Raw genomic sequence first — 19,807 nt, forward strand, 5'->3', positions numbered from 1 at the left:
AATCCCTGTATCTGGAAATCCATAAATTGTGATTGCTGATGTATGGGGCCCATTAGATCTAATATAGTCAGCAGGGTCAATGATGGTGTAGAATTTCAGCCACTCTGGTTAGTCACATGCAGGTGGAGTGAAAACTTCAAGTCCCATTAAAGACTATGGGGGAGATTCTCTAAAGCAGAAATGCGGTAAAACCCTTGTTATCGGGTTTTTTACCGCATTTCTGTATGCTCTGCACATGCGCATGGCTCTACACATGCGCAGATAGACTCCCGGGTCACAGACCCGGAAGTCCAGCACCGGCGCCGCATTGCAAGGGACAGCTCTTATCGCAAGAGCTGTCCCTTGCGTTAATGATCGCGTATGTTAGAGCATATGTGGTTATTAAGAATGGTCGTTGTTGCTGTAATTACCGCTGGGTTGTGCTAAAAAATTAAGGCAAAGAGAGGTGGCCACCAGGGTATAAATTCTCCAGATGACGGTTCCCGGCTGGTTAGCACTCCAGTGCCTGATCCGAAGTCCATCCTTAAAGTAGTTACCACGGATTGACAGTATGTAGATGCTAGTACTAGATAGCCCTTTTATACACTTTACACACATAGCCTGAAGGTAAGTGTATATGATATGTTTAATCATTTTGTGCATGAAACAAACTTAATGAAATCTTTCTATTTAACTTATTTATCAATGATAAATTTGGATAGAGAATGAGAGATATGGGATATTAAACAAAGCGTCCATTTTCACGGATGATACTACAGTAAATTGAGCAGAGTGATTAAAACACGTCAAGATGTATCCATGCTACAGAGGGATTTAACAAACTGGAGGAGTGGGCAGATCATTTGAAAATGTGTTTCAATTTTAACAAATGTGCTGTGTACAAATGGTGAGATTTGACATTAGATTTTGACTATATAGTCGCACAGGTTTTTTTTACCTTGTGATCCCGATGCGCGCTCCCCTGACAGCACAAATGGAAACCCAGTTAGACAGGGCGGCGATGACTATATAGTGCAAATCTAATGCTGATTGTATGAATTTTATGTAAAAAGTACAGAGATAGCAAAGATTGCATAGCACTCGAATATTAAGTCGAATAGCAAAGGAATCTCACCGTGTGTACACGCCAAACGATTAAGCATCTTGTGAGAAATAATCAGTGTGCTAGCTACAAATAGGTTGAACTCGATGGACTAACGTCTTTTTCAAACTTAATTACTACTTTTATGTTACTATGTATGTTACTAGTATGTTACTATGTTATATACTATTTTACAATCTTAATGGGAAAGAGTTAGGAGCATCAGAAATGGAAAAGGACCTAGGAGTGCAAATTGATTATAAACTTGGGAGCAGTACTCAATGCCAAGCTGCAACAAATAAGGCCAATAGGATACTAGTGTGTATAAAAAGGGGTATAGAATCAAGGGATGACACTTGTTAGGCCTCATCTTGAGTTTGGTACAGTACAGTTCTGGGCCCCACACTACAAAAAAAAGACATTATTGAACTGGAGAAGGTTTAGCGGAGGGGAAAAAAAGCTAATAAAAGGGATGGAGAACATGTGTTGCGAAGGCGGATTAGTCAAACTAGGAATGTTTACACTTGAAAATCATGCACAAAACTATTTCCTACATACATACACCACAGAAAGCTGTGGCTGGGAGATTTTCTTCTCTCCTAAACTGGTTTCCTTTCATTACTATGAAGAAGTATAGATAAAGGCAGTTTTAGTATGCTGGGTCAGGTTCTGGTGCCTGTGTTTTGTTGTGCTCTTATACACCTATGAGAGAGTTTTTTACATGTGAACACTTTTAGCAAACAAAACATATTAAATAGTAGTAAATTATACACTAGCATGGAGAGCAAAGCAGCAATTACCCACTGAGATGTGGAATGCAATGTGTTTTTACATGTTTGCTTTATTATGCATTCTGTTCCTCTATGAGCCCATATAAGCAGTTGTTGAAAATATAAAGCTGAGTCAGGAGACACACTTAAGAAAATGAAGCACGGACCAAGCACATAGTATCAGACGTGCAGGGACTTTCTTGAATATATTTTATCAGTAATTTGATTAGTATATAGAGAGAGAGAGAGAGGGGATTCAATCGCCGGCGACCATCTCCCCACAGGGGAGATGGTCGCTGGGACCTATTCAATGCTGTCTTCCCCGACAGCATTGAGCAGGGTTTCTCGGCAGAATGAGCCCGACTTCACTAGCTGTCGGGCTTGTTTTGCCGAGAACTGCCGGGAAGTGACGAGCTGCCGGCTGCAGCTCGCCTCTTCCCGGCTGCAACTCGCGGCCACGCCCCCTTCTTGCTCCCCGGCAGGCCGGACATTGAATCCCGCCTGCATGCTCTCGGTCGAGCTGACCGAGAACGGGACAGGGTCACGGCGGGCGAGCAAGCTCGACCGCCGTGACCTAAACATTGAATACCCCCCAGAGAGAGAGATAGCTGTAGCTGATTTCTAAATGCATTAATTTGAATCTGGATTTTATTGTTAGTGTTTTTTTATGCGGCAAAATGTAAATCTACAGGTTGAATACTTATTTTCCAGCAGTTAGGATTTGGGTGGGTGTTTATTTATTTATTTTGTCTCTGTGCCCATACACGGTGCCATTGTTGGGTGCGATGAGATGCGCGCTCCCATCACACATCTCATCGCACAGCTCAAAAAGTATGTGCTGCACATACTTTTGTACTAGATCTCATCTCATTGCATTGAAAAACCTATGCAATGAGATGTGATGCAATATTATATATAATAATTGTACCGTGTATGGGCACCTTCACAGTTTATTATGATGTTAGACTAAGAAGGGGCTGTTGGAGGGCTTAGAAGGACCACGGAATTGGTAAGAGCGGCATTGGGAGGGTGTTGGGCTGCTGGTGGGGGGCATTGCAGATGGGGTTCCGAGCCGCGTGGGGGGGGGGGGGGGTAACACTGCAGTGGGCTTCTGTGGATGCAGAAGATACCACCAATAATCCGGCAAAACGGGTAATCTGGCACAGTGTTGAAACCAACGGTGCTGGATTATTGGAGGTCTACCTGTATAATATCCAAGAAGATAATTTAATAAAACAATAACAGTTTTATGGATATTTTATATTAACAAAATAGTACGGTTTCATGTACAGCTATTGTTTACGGCATTCCCTTTGAAAAAGCAAGTGCAGTCTCGCTGAACAGTCCATCTCATCGCAATAGGTGCCATGAGACTGCTAACAACAGGCCGCGCAATGTCATTACACTGCAACTAGATGCACCAGGAGACTGTGCTGCATAATTTAATTTGCAACAATTGTGCGGCCAAGTCTTAATCTTTATTGAAAGTGCTATTATACAGCGGCCGTGTCTTTTTGCCATACCAAGTTCCATTGTGCTTTATTTACAGACTCACTCGCACACAGGTATACAAGTGTCGATTATCAGAATAATCAGCATAGCCTTCTGGTGTGTCATGTCGTAGATTTTTGGCAATAAAAGACGTCAATGTTAGCAGAGCTGCATAGGACGTGGCGGCTCCATCCTATCAGGCATCACGCGTATTTCGGCAAGATATATGAGGACGTGTCTCTAGTGCACCATATTAGTAACATTGCCATATACTGTAATGATATATTCTGATATATTATAAGGTACTGTGATGACTTGTTAACTTTGTAACATTTTGTTTTGCTGGGGAACATATATGCATACAGACTAAAGAGCCCCTGCCTTGAATTATAGTTGTCAACTGTCTTTTATAAATATGGACTTATCATAAATGTAAATTCTGGTCCCTTGAAATGCCACTATTTCTTAGTATTAATCAGTTATACAATACAAAATCTCAGAATCTCATTATTTTATGGGTCTCATAAATATTTATTAAAGTGGACCATTCCATATATATTATTAAAAACCAAGTTCAGTAACTATATCCTTGTAACGATTTAGATTTAAGTAGACTTTGGAAAGCTCACTAGCCAGACCTGGTAGTCTGTGTATGAACCGCACAAGTTCATTTAGTTTCACTGTAAAATCTGTTAACATTATTTGGATGGATGCAGCTTTCATACATAATAGAGATTTCATGCGGCCACATGGAGAACAGTGTAACAGATGTAAATTTATACATCTTAATCTCTATGGTAAATATAGTACACACTGCAACTATTAGAAACCAGACGAAAATGATGCAATAAAGCATCACTGTGCCGCTGTCCTGTCCTGTGCCGGAAAACCTGTCAGTGTGTATTGGCTTCATGTCCGATTAGATGATCAAACACTGTTATTTGTTCCTTGATGCCACCGTGGATGCAATATCTCCAGTGTCTATATATATAAATGGATTAATAAAATACCCTCAGTGTTTGCTTGGAGGGAATTACTTTAGTTACTTAGAAAGGAGGGTACTTGTGTACTGTACTGAGGGCACTGTAGGAAAATCACATCGCATTGCATGGGCCATTTTAAGGGAGTTGATTTTATATAGTGTGGCGAGCGCAACGAGCTACCGAGCCTGAAGCGTAGCGAGCCCTGCGAGGGTACGCGGATTACTTTACATGTACTCCGCATCCCCTCGCCACGCTTCGGGCTCGTTGGCTCGCTGCGCTCGCCACACTATATAGTATCAACTCCACACCGACGTGGATAGTGGGGGTATGAAAAGGTCAGAGGACGCGTTCCGCCTGCGCTCGCCACGCTTCGGGGTGGCGTGGATAGTTGGGGGGGGGGGGGGGGGGGGCTAAAACATCATTGTATGCCATACAATGATATTATTGTATAGCTAATGTAATGGCATCGCACACCCTATAAAATCGAATTTGGTAATATGTAGTACAGGGCCGAAACTAGGGTTTCCGGAGCCCGGGGCAAGGCAGTCATTTGGTGCCTTGCGGTGGGCGGGAAGCACATTTTGAAAAGACTTGCCTGATGCTGATTGGCTGAATTCAGCCAATCAGCATCCAGCAAGTCTTTTCAAAGTCATCAGCGCTTCCCGCCACCAGGCAAATAGCGCTAGTAGGAGACGGACAGAGTGAAAGTAAGCTGCCGCTACAGTCCCCGGAACCCCGCTGCCTGTCACCGGACCTCCGCTGGCTGTCCCCGGACCTCACAGCGCCCCCCCCCCCCCCCCTCCAGCGCCCGGTGCGCGTGACCCCCCAGTCCCCCCTAGTTATGGCCCTGTGTGTAAACATATTCTGATGTGTAGTAAAGATATCTGTAGCTGTATCACCTGCATGTCCACTATGAATCCTGGGAAATGCAAATGAAAGATGTCATTCTGCTATGTGGCAGCTGTATACTGTATGGCTACATGCAATTACCTTGCATGAATCAGTGTTCAAATGTCCAACTAGAACGTGTTTTAAGGCAAACTTATGAAGTAAAATGCATAATTTCCATTTACAGGCAGCAGAATGCGCTGGGAAGCTTTTTATCTTCCATTCATCCCTTCCAACTGCAGAAGCCCCAGGAAAGCTGAGGAACAGAGACGACAAGAGACTGATTAACACTGACAAGGAAAAGGTATATACAGTAACAAACAGTATTCTGAAGCTGAACATAAATATAAAGACAATGATTGTTACTTTATAGAATAACAGTGTATTCAGGACAGATTACTAACAGACTGACCCTAACCCTCCCCGCCCAACTCTCTAACCCCTGCCCACCTGCCTAACCCTAACTTCCCTTGCAAGTGCCTAAATCTAACCCCCATCCCCACAGCTTAACCCTAACTCCCCCTCCCCCTAGTGCATAAACCTAAACCCTCCCTTCCGCGCACACACATACACTTTGTTATGTTCTCTATTCAGCTGACTAGATCTCCCTTTTAATACATCATTTCTTTATGCATTAGTTTTTGTTGCTGTTCCCATACCCTTATGTTATATGGTATAAGATGAGCTACCGTACAAGGATTCATTCTCAAAAATAAAATGTTCTAACAGCAGGGATTATTTACTCTGCTGAGGCTCATGACACTATGTGAAGACAATAAAAACTATATGACAGCTGTTCTCGATTCACTACATGCACTAAAGACAAATACCGTACACTATATAGATGAGCAGAACAGTGATTTATGTGTGACCCTGCAGCATATCCCCATCATCTACAGGCTGTTGGTAGCTTTGTTGTTTGGTGGTCTGATCTCTGAGAAGTACTCACCCATTAGGATAGCCAAAGCACATAATATACTTAATAGTGATGGAAATATAAAATAGGGATAACTAATATAAAATGTTAACAGATTATTGCAAATTATACTTACATTACTCAGCCATGTTACTTTAAATATATGTTTTAAAATACTTAGTTATATACTTGGAGACATGGGAAGTATAAATGTATTGTAATAATTCCCAGCCATGAACTGCTGCTAACAACGGGCTTTTCTGTACGGTCCCAGTCCTTTGCAGTGGGAGCTGTAATTGCACCATACTGTATTGGGGTTGTGTGTAAATTAGTACATTTAATTCTATAATACAGCTAAAGAACTCAGACTATAAATAATGTTTTATATTATATGTAAGGTTATTACTGCAGATTGTTATGGCAACAAGAAAATGCAACATGTAATATAAGTATTGTCTCCAGCAGCGCCGACCATGAAGTACCAGGATCGCCAGTGCTGAGTGCATCAGGCGCCGCAAAGGATCAGCATAAGCCATTACACACTGTTAGGCCCGCTCTCGGGCGCCAAGAGAAACTAACCAATTGGACTATAGGGGCAGGCTTAAAAGTGTGTAACGGTTTACGCTGATTTCTGGCCGCCGCAAGGCGCCCGAATGCTTAAGCGCAGGTTTTCTATGGGGATTGATCCAGCACATATATTATAGATAATAACATGTAATGTGTGCTTAGAGGACCCCCTCCCTTCATGGTTGGCGCTGCATCGGCCACTGATTGTCTCTATAGTGTGTTATGTATATATAAGAATATGGTGATATCTATTTGTAGTGCATGTAAGTGGCTAATAAATAATGTTTATATATTTTTCTCTAGACCCTATTCCTGCCCCAGTCTAATGTATATGAAAGTCTAGCAAAGGATTGTGTGTCCAATGGATGTTCAGTTGACCTATTCCTTTTCCCCAACCAATATATTGATGTAGGATCAATGGGCCTGGTGACAATGCTCACAGGAGGGACACTCTACAAGTACAATAATTTCCAGGTAAATCACTGCTTGCTTTTAGTAATGACTATCTGAGGTACCCGGCGTTGCCAGGGTTTGGTTGTGCAATAAGCATTACTTGAACTTTATGCTTCTCACGTTTTAAGCTTGAGAGCTCTTCCACCACACCCAGGAGGTGGCTGCCTAGTGTCATTTTTATTGATGGGGAATCGCCTCCAGCCATAATCCCCAGAATTTCTCTGAGCAGCAATATTTTTTTCCAATGTTTTTTTAGGGGCATTGATTTCGCCTTTTCTGTATCTGTAGCAGTTTGTAAATGTTTTTAGTATTTTTTTGCAGCTTTGAAATTGATTGATTTTTATTATTTATTTTTTGTAATTTTTTTTTTTAGTCTTGGCTGCTCTTGCTGCTGCCTTTCTTTTAGCATCAGAGGACACTCTGCCGAGAGATGGATTTTGTTTTGGAGATATTGTAACTCACCTGAACTCTTAACCCTCCCAATTTTGATTTCCAAACCTCCTGCCACCCTTCTGTGTTTTCATCTCAAACTACCCTCTGAAAGTCCGAGAACAGGCTCCCAAGTTCAATTACATGCATGGCTAACACCGACAGGAAGTCACTCCAGGAACCCAAGCACTTAGTTAGGCATCCCAGATCATTTGTAAGCCGTCCCTGACATTTCCATCAAAATACATCTAGTGGAAGGCCCAGAACATGCTTCTTGGGTCAAAAGTCTGCCCAGCTTACACCAACTTCAAATTGGACAGAGGTCCAGGCTATTCCAATAGGCATCCCAGACCATTTGCCATCCCTCTCTGAAGTTCTCATCCAAATTCATCCAGCAGAAGGCCCTAAACATGCTCCCCATGCCCATGGTGTGCACGCCATACAGCCTCTCTGTAGTCTGCGCCCAGATCTGACCAATTTTTTCTTAAACCCCATGTCCTCTACCCCCTCTATTTTATGCAACTTTGCCATATCTTGCTTTCCTAACCCACTTTGTGTGGTGGCTGAACACCTTTATGTGCCCCCCATAACCCCCATGCGGTCGGGATTGGGGGTCTTAGTGGTCGAGAACCTAATCCGGACCCAATCAAGCCACCTCGCATTGGTTTCGTCCAAATCAGCAAATAACAGATAACATATATGTTAGAGATGTGTATTTTATATCTTTACAGCTTATGACGTCTATAGTATATTATGCGTCATGGAATAGTTTAGTTGAATATTGAGGTCTGCAATAGACTTTATCAGCTGTCACTTAAGAACCCCCAAAAATACTGATGATCATTCTAGTCTTAGAGCCTGATTCTGGTTTGGGAATAAAGTTAGAAAGAGCAAGTAGCTGTGCAATCATAAAACAATGCAGGTGGGACAGATGTAACATGTTCAGAGAAATTTAGATCTAAGAGAGGTGTGTCCTAACTCAAATCTAACTTGCAGTGTAAAAAAAAAAGCTGGCCAGTATTTGTGAAGTATATGCAAAAGAAGCCAATATTTACAGTGCACAGAAAAAAACGATGGATTTGCTCTCCTTGCAGTGCAAATCAGAATTTTCTTTGGGGTATATTTAATTGTGCCCTGTACATTTTTAGGTGAAAAAATAGGCCTTTTTTGTCTATGGTTTTATTGGGCAATTTAATAATAGTGGTGGCATCACAATCAGGGTGCAGGGATTTGCTCCCCTTGCAATGCAAATCAGAATTTTGTTTGGGCTATACAGTATTTAATTGTGCCCTGTAAACTTTTAGGTGAAGAAATTGGCATTTGTTTGTTTTTGACCCTGGTTCTGCCACTGAATTGTAGCCAATTTTTCCGCCTGAAGAAAATCTAATTTTTGGTATAAAACACACAGGATCTATTAGGGATTATGTTTTATCTGCCTCTAGGCAAGTGAAAAAATACCCAATGGGGACAATTTAATAATCCCTGTAAGATCAATTAGGCGCTTTTTAATGTTCCGCAGCTAATTGAATTCCCCCTTAGGGCGGTATTCAATGTCAGGGTCACGGCAGTCAAGCTTGCTTGACCGCCGTGACCCAGTCCCGTTCTCGGTCAGCTCGACCGAGAACACGCAGGCGGGATTCAATGTCCCGCCTGCAGGGGAGCGAAAAGGGGGCGTGGCGGCGAGTTGCGGCCGGGAAGAGGCGAGCTGCAGCCGGCAGCTCGTCACTTCCCGGCTGTTCTCGGCAGAACGAGCCCGACAGCTTGTGATGTCGGGCTCGTTCTGCCGAGATACCCTGCTCAATGCTGTCGGGGAAGACAGCATTGAATAGGGCCCGGCGGGTATCTCCCCGGTGGGAGGTGCTCGCCGGAGATTGAATATCCCCCTTAGTGTTCACGTTTTCGGATTTTCCTTTTGTGCCAATCCCTTAAAGTATCGGCATTTACTTAAAACATAAAATAATCATAGCTCATCCTTTGATGCTGTGCATAAAGATTGCTGCCTCAACATATTTATACACACATATACAATATAAAGTGCAAACTGTATTCTAAAAAGGGGTGAGAAATATAGTTTGACATTATAACTAGTTAAAAGAAAATGATTGAAGAGGGAAAATAAAAAGATCTGCAAAATCTTATTAATATTCACATTTTGTAATTCACTTTTCCTATGTAATCTTCCTGTAATGGGGTGATATTGTATCTACAGTTAGAAGGAATAGAGACCGGTGTAGACAGTGGGAAAGATCAGCCCTACTTTGCTGCTCAGTCTATACCAGGCATCCCCTACCACGGTCCTCAGGGAACACTAACGGCGCAGGATTTGGTGATATCCAGGCTTCAGCACAGAACGTTGAATTAAAATAACTGAGGTACTAATTAAGTCACCTGCGCTCAAGCCTGTATATCTCTAAAACCTAGACTGTTAATGTGCCTTGAGGACCAAGTTTAGGAATGCATGGTCTATACTTAGTAAAAGTAATTGGGGTTTTTCTGCCATCTACTGGTGATACTGTCAACTTGCCGTAACAAATGTCTTTCTTTTATTTAGGTGCATACCGATGGGCAACAGTTTATAAATGACCTCAGGACAGATATTGAAAAGCGAATAGGATTTGACGTTATAATGAGAGTCCGCACAAGTACAGGTAACCTTGTTTTGCAAAATGGAAAAACAATGGCAGTTTCATTGAAGGCCATTTATTTTACGCTTATTCTATCTCTTCCCCTCTTCTATATATTTTTTTTCAAGGCAACAGACATTACAAAAAACAAAACAAATACCAAATATATATGTGGCAGACTGAAGGCTTGCATGTTTAGCCAGTACAAATACACAAAAACAAACAGTACTTAGCAGAGTGGGCCACATCAGATTCAATGTCAACACAATAGCATACAGTAAACATTAAAACAAGAAAAGCAAATAAAAAATCACGATAGTAAAGGAAAAGACTCACATACATACACACACACACACACACAATAAACAAGGTGAGAGGGAGAGATAGGGGAGGAAAGGGAAAGGGAGGGGGGGTAAAGAGTGTACTATCCAGATGACCAAAACTCAAGCTGAGGTAGTTTTTATATTCAGTGGATGATTTCAATTCTAACCATGGAAAACGGCGGTGAAGTCCGTATGCTTCTCAAATCCCATACGCAATTCTTCCTTATCCATATAGAGGTCTATTATATTAAACCATTCCTTTAAGGAAGGAGGGGTCGATGATTTTCACCTAACTGGAATAACTGCTTTTGCTGCACTATTAAGGACTTATACAGTGATTTTTAAAAAAAAAACAATAGGGGTCCAGATTCAAGTTTAATAGCCAAAAAGAGGGGTCTGAGGGAACTACACTGCTCAAGACTACTGCTAAAAAGGGAAATAATTTTTTTTCCAAAAGGGACTTAAAGCCTGACAGTTCCACCAAATATGGGCTCTTATTCTGATCTGTGCGGAAATTCCCGCATTCTTACGGAGCGGTCAGCACGCAACGGTGTTTTGCCGCATGCGGCCATCGTCCGTAGAAACGCCCACGTGTCCTCCGCATTCGGACGGACTCACTCTTTAAGAACAGGGCGTGTTTACGGACGACATACAAACCATGCGTGTGCGGGAGAAACACTCCGATTCGGCACGGTATTACAGAGTATTACAGAGTATGCTCGGGAATACCGCATCCGAACGGGAGCCAAGCGGTGCTACCGCACGTAAGCGGAGTATTTACGCCAAACAACCCACTATGAAGTATCTTCTGCAATACATCACATGACCCACTTATTCAATTACCTATCCTCATAAAAAACTGCTTATTTGGAATTGGAATCAATTAGATTCCAATATATCCTTACAAGCATGCCTAACACATGCATTGCACACATTAACCCTTACAGCAATGTAAGTGCAATGGTTTTTATTACACCCTGTGTAAAAGATTATAAACAATCTACACATATACTGTTTCAAGTGCAAATAAAACCAACAACTGTGACAAGTACAGCATATGTGGGGGACTAGTAAGGTTTCCTTGAAGCAGCAATGGTTTCAATTAAAGCACTGACAAGCGGCCTTTTAGTGAGTAATGAGTAAAGGAGTAGATTCTATTGGGTTCAGGTGTTAATGGTTGTAGTCATTAGGCGTACGTTCGCCTAGCGCATGAACGAGTGGTGTCCGCAAAGCAATAGTACACTTGTGGACACCGCACATTTCTGCCCTTTTTGATCGCGTGCATTCGGAGTGGTTTCCGAATGTACGCCCCCCAACATAAGTGTACTCCCCCGTGTCCGCCCATGTTTCCGCCCCGTTTTGCCCACTTTGAAACTACGCCCATGTGTCATTCCGCATGACGCCCATAATACGCCCATATTTCCCGAATGATAGCGGTGAACAGTTCTGGACGGGATCTGGCCGAACTGGTACCGAGTCAATGCGTGGCACATGCGCGTTGCGTTCTCCACGCATGCGCAGACGCCGTAAAGACGCGATCCGAAAGTATGCGGTAAAGTCCGCGTCAATCAGAATAAGGGCCATGGAGAGGTGAACCGACAACAGAATTGCAATGCCACCAACTTCTTGACACAGTTGGAAACATTCTAGCCAATACTTGGGGGCATCTATACCAGTGGGAGATTACTCTGTAGTGAGTACCGAATAGCTAATGGAGCTAGCAAATGAATTGACAAAAATTTTAAGCCGGTGCTGCGGGGTAAAGGAGATCTGCAAATCACATTCCCAGTCGTCTGAAAATTTGGGAGGTTATGGGTAAGCATTCTCAATCAGCATTCTGTAACACACAGAGAGGAGGTGTGGAGGGCGCGTAGTAGCCCTCCACAGGTCCTCAAAAGTGGTTAGTGATCTACTGCAGGCCAAGTGCACAACAAACATCTAAACTGTATAGTGTGCTTAAAACGAGGTCTCCGTCCACAAACCAAATTATGTAGTTCAGTAAACCACTGCTTTGGTATGTGTATGGGGAGGGTCTGGAGCAGATACAAAATCCTAGGCAGAACATTCATTTTAATCACAATGACCCGCCCAAACCAGGAGAAAGTTTTATTGGTCTGAGTCTGTAGTTCTAGTCTCAGCATCTGGAACAAGGGTTATAAAAATATTAGCAAAAAGCATTGATACTTCCCTATCTAGGACAACACCAATGTACTATATTTAACGCTAGAGGTATTCCATGTGAATGAATGACCTAGTGTATCTACGGACTGATAGGATGCTGTCAAATTAACCATGGCCGATTTAGAATAGTTGATCTTAAAATTAGACAAAACTTCTACTAAGTTCAGTTTCACAAATTCAGCTACTAGGTTCGGAATTGAGGTAATCGGGTTGGATAGCACTGCTAAAAGGTCATCAGCAATAAAGCCCCTCTTCTATATTTAAAAAAAGTACATGGAACCTTATGTGTTACTTTCAAAAGCTCATTCCACATTTTACTTATGAATATCTCTACCCTGTCTATGGTTGTGTAATTGCCTGATGGAGTTGTGCCCCCACAAAGGAGGAAGCCTATTCACAGATTAAGTTACATTTGAATTCTGGGGTGAGCCGGCTTTAGCTGTGTCAGGCCAACACTTCAAACAACTGATTGGCAAAGTAATTACTTGACTAGTACTGACTGGGTCTTATGTTTAACTTGCAAAACTCACCTTAACGTACAATTAACCCTTTTACCAACATGTTTATTGGCAGAGTTAATCTGTTATGTCAGCATTACCTTAAGGCTAAGAGCAAAGTGTCTACTGCCATAGCCAGACTAATTGTTGGCTTGGGATGGAAAGATGCTGCTTTGGCCTAATTCATTACTGTTCCACACAAAGCTCAGCTATACATGATCAGTATGGATGACATATGCAGCAAGACATTACAGTCTTCCACTTGGACATTTATTGGCCACATTATTAGTTATGCCTTTCTAGTACAGCACATGGTAGGTCCCCACTCCTATGTCCCAGAGCAGGCTGAATTATTCTAGACATGGGTACAACAACATACTAGAAATATTCCTTAGAGATTCTAGAACTTGATGTTGGTATGATAGCAATGAAGTGGACAAATGCGAGCTAGATGTAGGCCATAAAAATGGAAGATAATGGGGATGTTCAATCTGTGCCGTATTTTTCGCCCATTTTTAGGGCAAATTAGAATTGCCTAATTCAATCTCTGTTAACATTTTTCGCCTGGGCAAATCATCCGGCACGGGAGAAACCACGTGGATTGGTGAATTTGCCACGGATTCACGTATTTTCGCTTATGCCGATTCCTCAACAAAAAAAACCCCAGTTGAAACAGATTGGGTGAAAACATACTCAAAAGCATGCAAAAACGCTCACCGAAACAAGGGCACTGATTTAATACCTCCTAATATGGATAAGAGTCTTGGGGCTATACTAAACAGCAGGTTTTTAAACGGCAAGGGTAATAAATACTAATTCAGGCTTGTTTTGCATTTATAGATATTGCCATTTTAAATTCAATGGTCAAAGATGATAGTTAGCAGCTTTGAAAACACGCTATTTACTAACTATATAACCTTTGATGGCATCAATGCTAGAAAAAGAGACTGCTTCTACAATAGCATATGCATTAATATTAAAACTTGATTTACAGAAAATGATTTGTTACTATGTATTAATTCTAATAATTAATGCTACTTATTCTGTATATCATGTGTGCGTAATTAGCTGACATTGTAAAAATATGTGCAACCCCTTTATTGGATATTCACTGTGATACTAAGTACCATTCTCTTCTCATGAATAGGCTTCAGGGCCACAGATTTCTTTGGCGCTCTCTACATGAACAACACTACAGATGTAGAAATGGCAGCTGTGGACTCAGACAAAGCCGTGACTGTGGAGTTTAAGCATGATGACAAGCTAAGCGAGGATACAGGAGCACTAATTCAGGTATACTAAGTCTGCAAGTCATGCTGAAGGTATAGCTATGTTACTGCTGATATAAGTGGTTTGGATTAAAATGAATGAGATGGATGAGGCTCATTTTACTGAACGGTACAGTAAGGTACATAGGCCCTTATTCAGATCTGATCACAGTACAAATTTGTTCTCAAAATTGGCAAAACCATGTGCACTGCAGGTGGGGCAGATGTAACATGTATAGAGAAAGAGAGAGAGAGAGTTAGATTTGTGTGAGTTATTTTGTTTATGTGCAGGGTAAATACTGGCTGCATTATTTTTATACTGCAATTTTGATTTAAGTTTCAACACACCACACCCAAATTTAACTCTCTCTCTCGCAGGTTTAGTACTCACCACCTCTGAGTACTGTAGGTCATAAATATGTGACTTTTTTTTAGAAGCAATTTGCAATTCCATTTGCATCTTATTCTGAATAAGGCCCTTAATGCTTTCAGTTTGTATTACATTTTAAATGAAAATACAACCATGTTCTCAATGACATGACATTTATTTGTTCTTGTCTAACTTTAGTGCGCTCTGTTATACACAACGATCAGTGGCCAGAGACGCCTTCTCATACACAACATCAGTCTGTCCTGCAGTTCCCAACTGTCGGATCTGTACAAGAGCTGTGAGACAGATGCCCTCATAAACTTCTTCGCTAAATCAGGTACTTCCGTTACGTAGTGCACACTTCTTCCACTGCAAATGTTGTTCTATTGTTATGGGCCTATATGCATGTGTACGTGTGAGCCGTATACATTGTAAGATCATCGTTTCATTTCAGCTTACAAAGCAATCCTGAGTCATCCCCTGAAGACAGTGCGTGATGTTTTGATCAATCAGACTGCACACATACTTGCATGTTACAGAAAGAACTGCGCCAGCCCTTCAGCTGTCAGCCAGGTAGGTGGCAGGAATCTACAACACTAGCCTCCCTTCTTCTGGTAAAGATCGGTTCTGGCTCTATCATTTTAATAGGATCCGTGTGTTGGAGCGCAAGTATTGTAGGTGCACTCTGGGTGATGTAATACAGCGCACACAATTGCTGCATTCCATAAAACAGGACCATGTAGATTGCACTGTGTAATAATGCTGGCTCCAGGTCCATTAGTACCCTGTGCTCTATTTATGGAAGCAGAGCACAGATGTTCATAGTAATATGAGTCTCTGCACAGTGTTAATTTGCACAATGCTATCAGGAACCTGTAATACTGTATGCAATCAATGTGCTGTACACAGGCAGAGAAGGGCTGCTGTGGGCTGTCATTTGGGGTTAAGAAGGGCTGCTGTGGTTCACTGGCAGGGGCTGAATAAGGGCTGCTGTGGTTCACTGGCAGGGGCTGAAGAGGGGCTGCTGTGGTTCACTGGCAGGGGCTGAAGAGGGGCTGCTGTGGCCCACTGGCAGGGGCTGGAAAAGGGCTGCTGTGGCCTGCTGGCTGGGGCTGGAGAAGGGCTACTGTGGGTTTCCGGCTGGAGATGGAGAAGAGCTGCTGTTGACCACCGGCTGTAGCTGGAAAAAGCTTCTTATCTGACAGTATTTGCCCAGCATTAGTCTAAGAATACTGGATTGGTAAAGTTGCCATTCTATTGGCAGACATCTCATTAATTGATCATAATATATACTTTTGTGGCGTGGGAATGGACTTACCCATGAAAATGTGCCCACTTCCCCAGTTTAGCTCATTACAATAATCTCACTCTGCAAAAGGAAATCTAGTTTGTAAACTGTTTCACAACATCATTTTCCCACGCTGTATTTTGCTGGAAACGCCTTCAATCTATACAACTCCTTTCTCTTAATATGAAAATGTCCTCTCCCATGTGAGTGCGTTATTAAAAGTTGATTTTCAGAATGTTAGTATTGCCAGAATGTGGACAGTTGGCATGTGGTTTTGCATAGATGGCATACTGTAACCGTCCCCAAGCCTAACCCTAATTGCATCCACACTAATTGCAGACGATAATTTCCCCCTACAAATGCCCCCCTTTGTTTTTGGTCTGGTGTGCTACTAAGGTCCAGTGATGTGTAACAGAACATGGTCGCGGATAGCCAAAGCTTTGTAAAATGTGCAAGTCTCAGCAGAGTCAATAAACAGTGTATCTGAATGTATTCTGACATGTCTCTTCCCCAGCTGATCCTTCCAGACTCCATGAAAGTCCTGCCAGTATATATGAACTGCTTGTTAAAGAATGAAGTTCTAATTGGCAGCCCAGAAGTTGCCACCGACGAGAGGACATTCCAAAGGCAGCTGATAATGTCCATGGATGTGGCCAGCTCCCAGCTCTTTTTCTACCCACTTCTCTTCCCAATAGTAAGTTGTCAGTGCAAGAAAACACATATCTCAGCCTACAGAATACAATATAAGGCACACAGAAGTATACCACCTCTGTATCCCCTATAGAGACTTGTGGTAAAAGTTAGCATTACACCAAATTCTCACCATTCCCAGAAATCCCTTCTTCTCTATGACGCCATTGTTGTCTGTAATAATTAATAATATGTAGCACAATAGGTAATGCAGTACAACTGCTGCAATGCTTCAAGATGTGTAAATGAACATACATCTGTGTACTGTTCTCTTCCAGTATATCTATTGTACCGTTACTGTAATGTCAGCATGTCAGTAAATACTCTTCTGTACCTTTGTGATTCACTTCAGCACACAATGGACACCAAGACTGACACCATTCCCCCAGCTGTGCGCTGCTCCGAGGAGCGTTTGTCGGATGGAGGAATATTCCTATTGGCCAATGGAATAAGCATGTACCTGTGGTTGGGTGTCAGCTCTCCACCTGAATTTATCCAAGGCATTTTTAATGTTCCCTCCTTTGCACACATCAGCTCGGAAGTGGTAAGTTATTCATATGGTGGTATACAAACAATGTGGTAATTATGATGTTCATATAAGTGTGGCAGAGAAATATCAGATTAAACAGCTTAGTACAAAGCTAATATGGCCCTACTATATTGTGAGTGCAGAACTGAAGCTTCAGCTGTGAATTGGGCAGGGGAAAAGGCATGATGTGATGTGATTCGCTACAATCATAGCACCCCAGAAATGTAATGCCACAAACTATGACATTGCATTGCTTGGGGACGAGATAAGGCAAATGGCAGCATTCTGCCCCCTCATACTTCAGTGCATCTACAGGAGTGTATACACAATTTACACATAAGCCACCTTACAGTGAGGACAGGAGGTGCCTTGGATAAGGCGTAAGCTAGCAAATCTATCAAGATGTAACTGTGTGGCCTGCTGTTGTGATATTTTACTATGGACAAACATCATTGTTATATGATCTGCTATTTGTTGAAAAGGAAATTGGTATTAGAGAAAAGTTATAGCACTTTAATTGGTCAACAATTAGCAATAAATACATTCTATTATAAAGTGTCATGCAACCAATGGAGGTATACTGACATACAATAGCATAGGGGGCATACCAATAATGCAACAAATTGTCTTTGTGTTATGTTATTGAAGCTGTTCTGATAAGGGTTTCATTTTGGCTATTAGAACACCACCTATAAATACATAAATATATATGCAGACTGATGATTAAGTGAAACTATATTTAGCATTTTGTGTTTGTATGATGCGTACTTCAGTATCCAATTTAAATTACAGACATCACTGCCGGAAGTGGACAGCCCTCATTTCAAGACACTAAGCACAATTATGAAAATCATCCAGAGCAAAAGTTCACACTCGATGAAGGTAGGTGCTCCTTTTTTTTTGGGGGGGGGGGGGGTTGGGTTGGGTTGGATGGAGTGGAGAGATTGTAGGCTAGGGTATTGGAGTAGAGTAGTAGTGTTGTGTAAGGTGTGGATGGAGATTAGTAATTAGCAAAAAATATGTTTTATAATATTGTGGGTGAAAAAGTTGTGTTAGGGGGAACCACCAGGATGGTACTAGGTGGCGCTGTTGCTCTTGCCCAGCAGTCCTTATAGCCTCCTGCAAGCTAAGGCTTCACCTATAACAGCCACTTTTCCCCCAGTGAATTAGGTCCGCCAGGTACTGGGGTGCTGCCAAGTCTTAAATTGGACAAGGCTGCTACAGGAGGCCAGGCAAGGCAAATACAAGACTGGAGTTAGACTGTGACACAGGAGGAAGGACCAGACACACAAGACAAACAATAACTGTAGCACACTACTGCGCGACTTACACGGGACCACTGCGCCAGATGGTACACACTAGCTCCACAGTACTGGAGATGGAAAACCAAGCGCTGGATACTGAACCACAATGGGCCAAGGTGATATCGGTGTAGTCCTTGGTAGCATTTAAATCAGGCATGTCCAAACTAGGGCCCTCCAGATGTTGTGAAACTACAAGTACCATCATGCCTTGCCACAGTTTTGCTATCAGGGAATGCCAAAACTATGGCAAGGCATGCTGGGATGTGTAGTTTCACAACAGCTAGAGGGCCACAGTTTGGACATGCCTGATATAAATATAATACAGGCAGACAGAAATATAGGACCGGACAGCGGAGTGGCACCAGCTACAGATGTACAGACAGACAGGGCTGATGTAAAAAAGTGACTGCTAATAGCGACACAGCACTGGAAAACAAACAAATAGGTACAGGGACCAGACTGGGGAGCAGTGCCGGTAGCAGACATTCTGACACGTAAGTACAGGTATATCAACACAGAAGCTCAATAAGAGCAAGTACATAAAAGGACACAATAAGAGAGCAGTATATCCACAAGACATAAACAGAAGCTCCACATGTAATTAGGTATATATATATATATTGATGCATAGCAAAACATTGCCCGACATGAACTGGAAGCACATGCTACTGGTACCAACCTGTACGCATCAGTGTATTAGTACATTTTACATCTAGACCTTTTTGAGAGGAAATTAAACCCAATATGCGGCCAACCTGCATTGGGTCATTCCCGGACACTTCCAGATTGTGAAGCCAATGGTTTCCATCTCATAGCTCAGTTGTTCCCAAACTGTGTGACATTATTACATTTTGACATTTCACATTTTTGTACTGGGATAATTATAGCATACGGTTATGCAGTTTTCTAAATGAAACAACATTTTCTGATTCTGATCAGGACATTTTTGGTCTAGGATGCTGAGACTTGGAGAAAGTTTTGGAAACTTATGGCATACAGATCTATTTATACATTTATACATCCACGACCAAATTTAATAGGGTGTGAGAATCACAAGTGAGAGATTTGGGGAGATGTTTCCTATTTTATTAAACAGGTGATCAATCACCCTGGTTTTTCAGTATAAAGGATTGCCGCTTTAAAAAAAAAAAATGG

General features: G+C 42.1%; 1 protein-coding gene across 2 annotated transcripts in view; it reads left to right on the top strand.

The window, feature by feature from the left end:
* The window catches only part of SEC24D (SEC24 homolog D, COPII component), a 108,523-nt gene that overhangs the window by 85,255 nt on the left and 3,461 nt on the right, over positions 1-19,807 (top strand). For both annotated transcript variants that reach the window (XM_083174461.1, XM_083174462.1), the window contains exons 14-22: positions 5,401-5,517; positions 7,000-7,170; positions 10,130-10,226; positions 14,351-14,496; positions 15,040-15,178; positions 15,296-15,414; positions 16,644-16,823; positions 17,172-17,363; positions 18,141-18,230. In XM_083174461.1, the coding sequence (XP_083030587.1) occupies positions 5,401-5,517; positions 7,000-7,170; positions 10,130-10,226; positions 14,351-14,496; positions 15,040-15,178; positions 15,296-15,414; positions 16,644-16,823; positions 17,172-17,363; positions 18,141-18,230 (1,251 nt within the window). The remainder of the gene's footprint in view (positions 1-5,400; positions 5,518-6,999; positions 7,171-10,129; positions 10,227-14,350; positions 14,497-15,039; positions 15,179-15,295; positions 15,415-16,643; positions 16,824-17,171; positions 17,364-18,140; positions 18,231-19,807) is intronic.

Source organism: Crinia signifera, chromosome 1 (genome assembly GCF_055691185.1).
Source record: "Crinia signifera chromosome 1, ASM5569118v1, whole genome shotgun sequence".
Taxonomy (NCBI): Eukaryota; Metazoa; Chordata; class Amphibia; order Anura; family Myobatrachidae; genus Crinia; species Crinia signifera.